At 44.4% G+C, this 12,961-nt stretch overlaps 1 protein-coding gene across 1 annotated transcript in view; it reads right to left on the bottom strand.

Annotated features, from left to right (window-relative positions):
• Nucleotides 1-1,243: 1,243 nt before the first annotated feature.
• Nucleotides 1,244-12,961, bottom strand: part of vps36 (vacuolar protein sorting 36 homolog) — a 60,013-nt gene continuing 48,295 nt past the window's right edge. Inside the window, exons 13-14 of the mRNA XM_055936832.1 lie at nt 7,993-8,069; nt 1,244-2,310 (exon numbers count right to left, since the gene is read on the bottom strand). Of these exons, the coding sequence (XP_055792807.1) occupies nt 2,217-2,310; nt 7,993-8,069 (171 nt within the window). The 3' untranslated portion in view covers nt 1,244-2,216. The remainder of the gene's footprint in view (nt 2,311-7,992; nt 8,070-12,961) is intronic.

The following is a 12,961-nucleotide window of genomic DNA, read 5'->3' as shown; positions in this document are numbered from 1 at the left end:
CGTGCTCCCAGACTACGTGTGTGTTCATATATAGTGTGTGTGTGTGTTCATATATGTGTGTTTGTGTTCATATATAATGTGTGTGTGTGTTCATATATATGTGTGTGTGTGTGTGCGCGTGTGTTCATATATATGTGTGTGTGTGTGTGTGTGTTCATATATATGTGTGTGTGTGTGTTCATATATATGTGTGTGTGTGTGTTCATATATATGTGTGTGTGTGTGTGTGTGTGTTCATATATATGTGTGTGTGTGTGTGTTCATATATATGTGTGTGTGTGTTCATATATATGTGTGTGTGTGTGTTCATATATATGTGTGTGTGTGTGTGTGTGTGTGTGTGTGTGTTCATATATATGTGTGTGTGTGTGTGTTCATATATATGTGTGTGTGTGTGTGTGTGTGTGTGTGTGTGTGTGTGTTCATATATATGTGTGTGTGTGTTCATATATATGTGTGTGTGTGTGTGTGTGTGTGTGTTCATATGCTGCTCTGCTCCGCAGCCTTCCCTCATGGCCAAAAGTAGCACACTATATTGGGAATAGGATTCCATTTGGGACACGGGCCTAATAGTCTCTAGCTTGCTGATCACAGGAAACTGGTCTACAGGGTAATGGACTGCATCTGACTGCTGACCTAGGATCAGTTAGCTTATATAGGATCAGTTTTTAATTTTTAGATCATAATGAATAAGACCTGGTCCTATTAACACTAAGGTAGCCTGGTTCAACAGACACATAGACAGACTAGCTAGACAGACAGACTAGACATAGACAGCCTAGCTAGACAGTCAGACTAGACATAAACAGACTAGCTAGACATACTGACTCACTAGACAGCCTAGCTAGACAGACAGACTAGCTAGACAGCCAGACTAGACATAGACAGACTAGCTAGACAGACTAGACATACTGACTCACTAGACAGACAGACTAGACAGCCTAGCTAGACAGACTAGACAAGACAGACTAGCTAGACAGACAGACAAGACAGCCTAGCTAGACAGACTAGACAAGACAGACTAGCTAGACAGACAGACAAGACAGCCTAGCTAGACATAGACAGACTAGCTAGACAGACAGACTAGACAGGCTAGCCAGACAGGCCAGATATACTGACTCACTAGACAGACAGGCTAGCCAGCCAGACACAGAGACAAACGGACTAGCTGATATAGGTACAGTTACAGTTTAATAACTAATTCACTTTGAATTAAGGAGCACGTTATCCATTATGTTAGTCTTTATAATGTAAAGGAACACACAGCACGAGGTACAACGTGAGAGTTATCTAAGATTCTCTTCAAAAAAGGAGATTTCAGACTTACTGAGACCTTCCACCTGTAAAAGGTTTCAACAGCCGCCCTGTAAACACACTTTACATTAAAAAGAGAAGTTTGGTATTTTTTTTAACAATTTATTTCCATAGTGTTACCTAGATCCAACACTAGGTACAATGTTGACGATGACAGATACAGACATGATATCAAACTGAAAGCATTGAGCCAGACAACTTTAACTATATTATCCAATACATAAAAACCCCTTTACCTTAACCATTCACATCTATACTAGATTATTGTTGTCTGGGACTAAGAGACAAGATATATTCTGATACATTTGACTTGCCTTGAGCTTCTCTACGGCCCAAACGTCTCCAGAGAGTCCAGGGAACAGTCATAGGAGAAACACCATTTGTGCTAGCGAGGTGAGGTCTGGGAAAGATGTCGCCCTTCTCTTTTACCTACTGTACGCAACGCAACGTGGTAACCATGGATACAGAGGGCTCCGCTACAATGCAGGATCATCTAGTTGGTCAGGTAACTTTAATACACAAACAGAAATATCTATTGAATTTTCTGATTCATTAAAGAAAGTTAAACAGAGAGATTATCCAAATACAATTATTAGATTTTAAATGTATCTTTCTAAAAAAAAAGCATGTAGAGAATATAATTTCAGAATATTTAGGCAGGTTAGCTGGCTAACTCATTGATCCTGCTGTATCCTTGTAGTACACCCCGGTACAACTGAGAAGTGGGTTTTGGTTTTGCCAGTCGTCGATCGAACACATTTGACCCCACAGACACGCCGTCATCAGATCAGACACGAGTGGAGAAGAGTTTTGGTAGAACCGATATAGTGCACTAAAAAAAAACTATGGACCCGGGTCAAAAGCAGTGCACTATACTGGGACTAGGGTGCTATTTTGGGACCTCAAGCCTGACTGTTGAAAAGGTTGGGGTAGAAACGTAGTCCTTCCACAGAGTCGTCTCTACACAGGTGACCCATCTTCTCTGCTAGTAACAACCTGAGAGACAGAGCGGAGGGATAGATAGAGAGATTGAGACAGAAACATGTCTCGTTATCTACATAATAAACGGTAATCATTTCTAATACACTATATTTACAAAAGTATGTGGACACCCCTTCAAATTAGTGGATTCGTCTTTCAACCACACCCGTTGCGGACAGGTGTATAAAAATCGAGCACACAACCATGCAATCTCCATAGACAAACATTGGCAGTAGAATGGACCTTACTGAAGAGCTCAGTGACTTTCAACGTGGCAACGTCATAGGATGCCACCTTTCCAGCAAGTCAGTTCGCCAAATTCCTGCCCTGCTAAAGCTTCCCCAGTCCACTGTAAGTGTTGTTATTGTGAAGTGGAAATGTCTAGGAGCAAAAACGGCTCAGCCACAAAGTGGTAGGCCACACAAGCTCACAGAACAGGACCTCCGAGTGCTGAAGCACGTAAAAATTGTCTGTCCTCGGTTGCAACACTCAGTACCGAGTTCCAAACTGCCTCTGGAAGCAACATCAGCACAATAACCGTTTGTCGTGAGCTTCATGAAATGGGTTTCCATGGCCGAGCAGCTGCACACAAGCCTAAGATCACCATGTGCAATGCCAAGCGTCAGCTAGAGTGGTGTAAAGCTCAACAACATTGGACTCTGGAGCAGTGGAAACGTGTTCTCTGTAGTGATGAATCACGCTTCACCATCTGGCAGTCCGACGGACACATTTGTGTTTGGCAGAAGCCAGGAGAACGCTACCTGCCCGAATGCTTAGTGCCAACTGTAAAGTTTGGTGGAGGAGGAATAATGGTCTGGGGCTGTTTTTCATGGTTCAGGCCCCTTAGTTCCAGTGAAGGGAAATCTTAACCCTACAACATACAATGACATTCTAGATGATTCTGTGCTTCCAACTTTGTGGCAACAGTTTGGGGAAGGCCCTTTCCTGTTTCAGCATGACAACGTCCCCGTTCACAAAGCGAGGTCCATAGAGAAATGATTTGTTGAAATCAGTGTGGAAGAACTTGACTGGCCTGCACAGAGCCCTGACCTCAACCCCATCGAACACCTATGGGGTGAATTGGAACGCCGACTACAAGCCAGGCCTAATCGCCCAACATCAGTGCCTGACCTCACTAATGCTCTTGTGGCTGAATGGAAGCAAGTCCCAGCAGCAATGTTCCAATATCTAGTGGAAAGCCTTCCCAGAAGAGTGGAGGCTGTTATAGCAGCAATGTTCCAACATCTAGTGGAAAGCCTTCCCTGAAGAGTGGAGGCTGTTATAGCAGCAATGTTCCAACATCTAGTGGAAAGCCTTCCCAGAAGAGTGGAGGCTGTTATAGCAGCAATGTTCCAACATCTAGTGGAAAGCCTTCCCAGAAGAGTGGAGGCTGTTATAGCAGCAATGTTCCATCATCTAGTGGAAAGCATTCCCAGAAGAGTGGAGGCTGTTATAGCAGCAATGTTCCAACATCTAGTGGAAAGCCTTCCCAGAAGAGTGGAGGCTGTTATAGCAGCAATGTTCCAACATCTAGTGGAAAGCCTTCCCAGAAGAGTGGAGGCTGTTATAGCGCCAATGTTCCAACATCTAGTGCACAGGTGTCAAACTCATTCCACGGAGGGCCGAGTGTCTGCGGGTTTTCGCTCCTCCCTTGTACTTGATTGATGAATTAACATCACTAATTAGTTAGGAACTCCCCACACCTGGTTGTCTAGGGCTTTATTGAAAGGAAAAACCAAAAACCAGCAGACACTAGGCCCTCCGTGGAATGAGTTTGACACCCCTGATCTAGTGGAAAGCCTTCCCAGAAGAGTGGAGGCTGTTATAGCAGCAATGTTCCAACATCTAGTGGAAAGCCTTCCCAGAAGAGTGGAGGCTGTTATAGCAGCAATGTTCCAACATCTAGTGGAAAACCTTCCCAGAAGAGTGGAGTCTGTTATAGCAGCAATGTTCCAACATCTAGTGGAAAGCCTTCCCAGAAGAGTGGAGGCTGTTATAGCAGCAATGTTCCAACATCTAGTGGAAAGCCTTCCCAGAAGAGTGGAGGCTGTTATAGCAGCAATGTTCCAACATCTAGTGGAAAGCCTTCCCAGAAGAGTGGAGGCTGTTATAGCAGCAAAGGGGGAACCAACTCCATATACCTTTTTTAAAAATGTTTTTTAATTTAACATTTATTTAACTAGGCAAGTCGGTTAAGAACAAATTCTTATTTACAATGACGGCCTACCGGGGAACAGAGTGTTATCTGCCTTGTTCAGGGGAACAGAGTGTTATCTGCCTTGTTCAGGGGAACAGAGTGTTATCTGCCTTGTTCAGGGGAACAGAGTGTTATCTGCCTTGTTCAGGGGAACAGAGTGTTATCTGCCTTGTTCAGGGGAACAGAGTGTTATCTGCCTTGTTCAGGGGAACAGAGTGTTATCTGCCTTGTTCAGGGGAACAGAGTGTTATCTGCCTTGTTCAGGGGAACAGAGTGTTATCTGCCTTGTTCAGGGGAACAGAGTGTTATCTGCCTTGTTCAGGGGAACAGAGTGTTATCTGCCTTGTTCAGGGGAACAGAGTGTTATCTGCCTTGTTCAGGGGAACAGAGTGTTATCTGCCTTGTTCAGGGGAACAGAGTGTTATCTGCCTTGTTCAGGGGAACAGAGTGTTATCTGCCTTGTTCAGGGGAACAGAGTGTTATCTGCCTTGTTCAGGGGAACAGAGTGTTATCTGCCTTGTTCAGGGGAACAGAGTGTTATCTGCCTTGTTCAGGGGAACAGAGTGTTATCTGCCTTGTTCAGGGGAACAGAGTGTTATCTGCCTTGTTCAGGGGAACAGAGTGTTATCTGCCTTGTTCAGGGGAACAGAGTGTTATCTGCCTTGTTCAGGGGAACAGAGTGTTATCTGCCTTGTTCAGGGGAACAGAGTGTTATCTGCCTTGTTCAGGGGAACAGAGTGTTATCTGCCTTGTTCAGGGGAACAGAGTGTTATCTGCCTTGTTCAGGGGAACAGAGTGTTATCTGCCTTGTTCAGGGGAACAGAGTGTTATCTGCCTTGTTCAGGGGAACAGAGTGTTATCTGCCTTGTTCAGGGGAACAGAGTGTTATCTGCCTTGTTCAGGGGAACAGAGTGTTATCTGCCTTGTTCAGGGGAACAGAGTGTTATCTGCCTTGTTCAGGGGAACAGAGTGTTAACTGCCTTGTTCAGGGGAACAGAGTGTTATCTGCCTTGTTCAGGGGAACAGAGTGTTATCTGCCTTGTTCAGGGGAACAGAGTGTTATCTGCCTTGTTCAGGGGAACAGAGTGTTATCTGCCTTGTTCAGGGGAACAGAGTGTTATCTGCCTTGTTCAGGGGAACAGAGTGTTATCTGCCTTGTTCAGGGGAACAGAGTGTTATCTGCCTTGTTCAGGGGAACAGAGTGTTATCTGCCTTGTTCAGGGGAACAGAGTGTTATCTGCCTTGTTCAGGGGAACAGAGTGTTATCTGCCTTGTTCAGGGGAACAGAGTGTTATCTGCCTTGTTCAGGGGAACAGAGTGTTATCTGCCTTGTTCAGGGGAACAGAGTGTTATCTGCCTTGTTCAGGGGAACAGAGTGTTATCTGCCTTGTTCAGGGGAACAGTGGGGTTATCTGCCTTGTTCAGGGGAACAGAGTGTTATCTGCCTTGTTCAGGGGAACAGTGGGGTTATCTGCCTTGTTCAGGGGAACAGAGTGTTATCTGCCTTGTTCAGGGGAACAGAGTGTTATCTGCCTTGTTCAGGGGAACAGAGTGTTATCTGCCTTGTTCAGGGGAACAGAGTGTTATCTGCCTTGTTCAGGGGAACAGAGTGTTATCTGCCTTGTTCAGGGGAACAGAGTGTTATCTGCCTTGTTCAGGGGAACAGAGTGTTATCTGCCTTGTTCAGGGGAACAGAGTGTTATCTGCCTTGTTCAGGGGAACAGAGTGTTATCTGCCTTGTTCAGGGGAACAGAGTGTTATCTGCCTTGTTCAGGGGAACAGAGTGTTATCTGCCTTGTTCAGGGGAACAGAGTGTTAACTGCCTTGTTCAGGGGAACAGAGTGTTATCTGCCTTGTTCAGGGGAACAGAGTGTTATCTGCCTTGTTCAGGGGAACAGAGTGTTATCTGCCTTGTTCAGGGGAACAGAGTGTTATCTGCCTTGTTCAGGGGAACAGAGTGTTATCTGCCTTGTTCAGGGGAACAGAGTGTTATCTGCCTTGTTCAGGGGAACAGAGTGTTATCTGCCTTGTTCAGGGGAACAGAGTGTTATCTGCCTTGTTCAGGGGAACAGAGTGTTATCTGCCTTGTTCAGGGGAACAGAGTGTTATCTGCCTTGTTCAGGGGAACAGAGTGTTAACTGCCTTGTTCAGGGGAACAGAGTGTTATCTGCCTTGTTCAGGGGAACAGAGTGTTATCTGCCTTGTTCAGGGGAACAGAGTGTTATCTGCCTTGTTCAGGGGAACAGAGTGTTATCTGCCTTGTTCAGGGGAACAGAGTGTTATCTGCCTTGTTCAGGGGAACAGAGTGTTATCTGCCTTGTTCAGGGGAACAGAGTGTTATCTGCCTTGTTCAGGGGAACAGAGTGTTATCTGCCTTGTTCAGGGGAACAGAGTGTTATCTGCCTTGTTCAGGGGAACAGAGTGTTATCTGCCTTGTTCAGGGGAACAGAGTGTTATCTGCCTTGTTCAGGGGAACAGAGTGTTATCTGCCTTGTTCAGGGGAACAGAGTGTTATCTGCCTTGTTCAGGGGAACAGAGTGTTATCTGCCTTGTTCAGGGGAACAGAGTGTTATCTGCCTTGTTCAGGGGAACAGTGGGGTTATCTGCCTTGTTCAGGGGAACAGAGTGTTATCTGCCTTGTTCAGGGGAACAGAGTGTTATCTGCCTTGTTCAGGGGAACAGAGTGTTATCTGCCTTGTTCAGGGGAACAGAGTGTTATCTGCCTTGTTCAGGGGAACAGAGTGTTATCTGCCTTGTTCAGGGGAACAGAGTGTTATCTGCCTTGTTCAGGGGAACAGAGTGTTATCTGCCTTGTTCAGGGGAACAGAGTGTTATCTGCCTTGTTCAGGGGCACAGAGTGTTATCTGCCTTGTTCAGGGGAACAGAGTGTTATCTGCCTTGTTCAGGGGAACAGAGTGTTATCTGCCTTGTTCAGGGGAACAGAGTGTTATCTGCCTTGTTCAGGGGAACAGAGTGTTATCTGCCTTGTTCAGGGGAACAGAGTGTTATCTGCCTTGTTCAGGGGAACAGAGTGTTATCTGCCTTGTTCAGGGCAGATTTTTACATTTTCAGCTCGGGGGATTCCATCTAGCAACCTTTTGGTTACTGGCCCAACTCTCTAACCACTAGGCTACCTGCCACCCCTCCACTCTAACCACTAGGCTACCTGCCACCCCTCCACTCTAACAACTAGGCAACCTGCCACCCCTCCACTCTAACCACTAGGCTACCTGCCACCCCTCCACTCTAACCACTAGGCAACCTGCCACCCCTCCACTCTAACCACTAGGCAACCTGCCACCCCTCCACTCTAACCACTAGGCAACCTGCCACCTATGATTTTGGAATGAGATGTTTGACGAACAAGTGTCCACATACTTCTGGTCATGTAGTGTATTATCAACAACAATCAGGACAGCTGTAGTTCAATCCAGTGGGTGAGGATGGGAGTTGTAGTTCTATATCCAGTCAGGGACTAGGGAGTGAGTAGTGGTACCTACCTTTCTTTAGACAGAAGAACAGAGAGACCGAGCAGCTTGGCAAACTCCTCAGCTGTCAGAGAGCCTTTATCCGTTACCTACGGGGGGAGGGAGAGAGATGAGTAGGGAGGGAGAGAGAGAGAGAGAGAGAGAGAGAGAGAGATGAGTAGGGAGGGAGAGAGAGAGAGAGAGAGAGAGATGAGTAGGGAGGGAGAGAGAGATGAGTAGGGAGGGAGGGAGAGATGAGTAGGGAGAGAGAGAGAGAGATGAGTGAGAGAGAGAGATGAGTAGGGAGGGAGGGAGAGAGAGAGAGATGAGTAAATAAATTCATAAAAAATCCTACAATGTGATTTTCTGGATTTTTTTCTCTAATTTTGTCTGTCATAGTTGAAGTGTACCTATGATAAAAATTACAGGCCTCTCTCATCTTTTTAAGTGGGAGAACTTGCACAATTGGTGGCTGACTAAATACTTTTTTGCCCCACTGTATATATATATATATATTTAATATTGTCATGGGTATGTGTAATTTTAACTGCCTTGTCCGGAAGGACCCGTACAGATCCAAACGTGACTGCTGCAGTAGAGAGACAGAGACATGGTATAATTTATGCTGCTGCTCTTGCTTTTCACGAGAGTGGAGTGTGTAGTTTGTCGTTGGCCAATCAGAATATATCCTATATCTCACTGGTCACCCCCAAAGCCAATTCCTCCTTTGGCTGCCTTTCCTTTCAGTTCTCTGCTGCCAATGACTGGAACGAACTACAAAAATCACTGAAGCTGGAGAGTCTTATTTCCCTCACTAACTTTAAGCATCAGCTGTCAGAGCAGCTCACAGATCACTGTATCTGCACATATCCCATCTGTAAATAGCCCATCCAACTACCTCATCCCCATACTGTAGTTATTTATTGATCTTGCTCCTTTGCACCCCAGTATCTCTACTTGCACATTCATCTTCTGCACATCTACCATTCCAGTGTTTAATTGCTTCGCCACATTGGCCTATTTATTGCCTTAACTCCCTTATCTTACCTCATTTTCACTCCCTGTATATAGATTTTTGGTTTTCTTTTTGTTCTACTGTGTTATTGACTGTACGTTTGTTTATCCCACGTGTAACTCTGTGTTGTTGTTTGTGTCGCACTGCTTTGCTTTATCTTGGCCAGGTCGCAGTTGTAAGTGAGAACTTGTTCTCAACTAGCCTACCTGGTTAAATAAAGGTGAATTATTAAATAAAGAAGTCATGAAACCGGCAGTAGGCTACAGTCACAGAGCCTCCGTGTGGCAAAAGTTGGGAGATATCTGATCAATGGAAGATGGAATTAAAATGACGGCATTAAAAGGAGAAGGACAGCTAACAGCGACAAAGAGTCAACAGCTTCTACTTCATATTCTGAATGGAGTTATTTGTAACTGTAGGATGAGAAAGGCATGCACTGCAGCCTCAATTACCTCAGTTAGCTAGCTTAACTAGCTTCTCCCGGTCACTGCATCCTCAATTACCTCAGTTAGCTAGCTTAACTAGCTTCTCCCGGTCACTGCATCCTCAATTACCTCAGTTAGCTAGCTTAACTAGCTTCTCCCGGTCACTGCATCCTCAATTACCTCAGTTAGCTAGCTTAACTAGCTTCTCCCGGTCACTGCATCCTCAATTACCTCAGTTAGCTAGCTTAACTAGCTTCTCCCGGTCACTGCAGCCTCAATTACCTCAGTTAGCTAGCTTAACTAGCTTCTCCCGGTCACTGCAGCCTCAATTACCTCAGTTAGCTAGCTTAACTAGCTTCTCCCGGTCACTGCAGCCTCAATTACCTCAGTTAGCTAGCTTAACTAGCTTCTCCCGGTCACTGCATCCTCAATTACCTCAGTTAGCTAGCTTAACTAGCTTCTCCCGGTCACTGCAGCCTCAATTACCTCAGTTAGCTAGCTTAACTAGCTTCTCCCGGTCACTGCAGCCTCAATTACCTCAGTTAGCTAGCTTAACTAGCTTCTCCCGGTCACTGCAGCCTCAATTACCTCAGTTAGCTAGCTTAACTAGCTTCTCCCGGTCACTGCAGCCTCAATTACCTCAGTTAGCTAGCTTAACTAGCTTCTCCCGGTCATTGCAGCCTCAATTACTCCAGTTAGCTAGCTTAACCTTTTCTCAATAGGGGGTGCTGTTTTCACTTTGTAAAAATTTCGTTCCCAAATTAAACTGCCTCGTACTCAATTCTTGCTCGTACAATATGCATATTATTATTACTATTGGATAGAAAACACTCTCTAGTTTCTAGAACCGTTTGAATTATATCTGTGAGTAAAACAGAACTCAAGTTGGAGCAAACTTCCTATCAGGAAGTGAGAAATCTGAAATCAGGCAGTCTGTTCTAGGGTCAGTTTATTAATTTGCATGTCTTCTATTGGTCGACATGCACTGCATACGCCTTCCCCTAGATGTCAGCAAGTAGTGAGAATTGGAATGGAGTTGCTAGGCAGATCTGAGGCCATATAAAGGGTCTGGGTACGTGGGGTACACTCTTTTCAACATTCGCCATGACGCAAGACAGACCTCAGGATTGCATTCTGAAAAGCTCTCGTTATAGGCCTTAGATATATCCGGCTCTGATTTTATTCGATATAGGTGTTAAAGACATCATAATGTAGTTATTTTAAACCGAGTTATAGCAGTTTATATCAGTATATTGCGATTTTCGGATATTTCTTTGTGCTGCGTTATAGTGAGTTGGACACGTCTTCGCCACATGGCTAATGTTTACTGCTAATTCCAAAGTTGAAGGCGATAATCTACAACCGAGCAACGATTCTTCTGGACAAAGGACAACTTGCCCAAGATTCTGATGGAAGCTCATCAAAAAGTAAGAACTACACTGCTCAAAAAAATAAAGGGAACACTTAAACAACACAATGTAACCGCACATTTGTGGCCTGCTGGAGGTCATTTTGCAGGGCTCTGGCAGTGCACCTCCTTGCACAAAGGCGGAGGTAGCGGTCCTGCTGCTGGGTTGTTGCCCTCCTACGGCCTCCTCCACGTCTCCTGATGTACTGGCCTGTCTCCTGGTAGCGCCTCCATGCTCTGGACACTACGCTGACAGACACAGCAAACCTTTTTGCCACAGCTCGCATTGATGTGCCATCCTGGATGAACTGCACTACCTGAGCCACTTGTGTGGGTTGTAGACTCCGTCTCATGCTACCACTAGAGTGAAAGCACCGCCAGCATTCAAAAGTGACCAAAACATCAGCCAGGAAGCATAGGAACTGAGAAGTGGTCTGTGGTCACCACCTGCAGAACCATTCCTTTAATGGGGGTGTCTTACTAATTGCCTATAATTTCCACCTTTTGTCTATTCCATTTGCACAACAGCATGTGAAATTTATTGTCAATCAGTGTTGCTTCCTAAGTGGACAGTTTGATTTCACAGAAGTGTGATTGACTCGGAGTTACATTGTGTTGTTTAAGTGTTCCCTTTATTTTTTTGAGCAGTGTATTTATGATGTTAATTCGTTGTTCTGTTGAAAAATGTGAAACTACTATTCCGCCATTAATTTCGGTGCGGTCTCGCTTTAACGCACGCTGTATGTCGTAGTAACGTTAATTTTAAAAATCTAACACAGCGGTTGCATTAAGAACTAATGTATCTTTCATTTGCTGTCCAACCTGTATTTTTTAGTCAAGTTTATAATTAGTTACTGATTAGATTAGGTGCCTCTCCCAAGATTTCTCCCGACATTTTGTTGGCAGCTTGGCTACTATTCTCATTGTATAACCACGATTTGTGCCGCTAAATATGCACATTTTCGAACAAACTCTATATGTATTGTGTAATATGATGTTATAGGACTGTCATCTGAAGAAGTTTGAGAAGGTTAGTGAAAAAATGTATATCTTTTGCTGGTTTATTCGTTATCGCTATTGTTGGCTTGAATCAATGCTGTTGTGTGGTTGGCTATTGTAGTAAGCTAATATAATGCTATATTGTGTTTTCGCTGTAAAACACTTAAAATCTGAAATATTGGCTGGATTCACAAGATCTTTGTCTTTCATTTGCTGTACGCTGTGTATTTTTCATAAATGTTTTATGATGAGTATTTAGGTAATTCACGTTGGTCTCTGTAGTTATTCTAGTTGCTTTGGTGAGAGTTGTGATGGTGGCTGCAATGTAAAACTATGATTTATACCTGAAATATGCACATTTTTCTAACAAAACATATGCTATACAATAAATATGTTATCAGACTGTCATCTGATGAAGTTGTTTCTTGGTTAGTGACTATTTATATCTTTATTTTGTCGAATTTGTGATAGCTACCTATGCAGGAAAAAAATGGTGAAAAAAAAAAGTTGTGTCTTTTGCTATCGTGGTTAGCTAATAGAAATACATAGTGTCTTCCCTGTAAAACATTTTAAAAATCAGAAATGATGGCTGGCTGGATTCACAAGATGTGTATCTTTCATCTGGTGTCTTGGACTTGTGATTTAATGATATTTAGATGCTAGTATTTACTTGTGGCGCTATGCTAGGCTATGCTAGTCAGCTTTTTTACTGATGAGGGTGCTCCCGGATCCGGGATTGTGACCAAGTAGAAGTTTTAACTAGCTTCTCCCGGTTTGATGCAGTCAAGACAGGTACTACGTAATCATATTTGATGATAAATAACCTAGGCAGCTATTAGTCTGCTATAGTGCGAGTCGGCTTGGTTGGTTGCTGTCTCTCCCTCCCTGTTCCCTGTGTCATTCCCTCACAGTAAGGTCCCTCCCCGGCCTACTAGATCGGCACCTCTCCTCTCCCGCTTTATCAGCTCCGCTCAATAAAGTAGCTTAAGAAATATTATTATTTTTCTGCTGCTTCCCTCACTCGGATCGTAAACGGGTCTGGATCCAACCAGGTCTATACGGAACGGGTGTAGTTGTCCTCTGCTTTGTTCGGAACAGGTCTTAATACTTAAAAAATGTATTGATGCATATCGGGTCCGGGTTGGAAAGCCCCCA

The sequence above is a fragment of the Salvelinus fontinalis genome, chromosome 10, assembly GCF_029448725.1.
Source record: "Salvelinus fontinalis isolate EN_2023a chromosome 10, ASM2944872v1, whole genome shotgun sequence".
Lineage (NCBI taxonomy): Eukaryota > Metazoa > Chordata > Actinopteri > Salmoniformes > Salmonidae > Salvelinus > Salvelinus fontinalis.
This window is presented reverse-complemented; position numbering and strand designations above follow the sequence as displayed.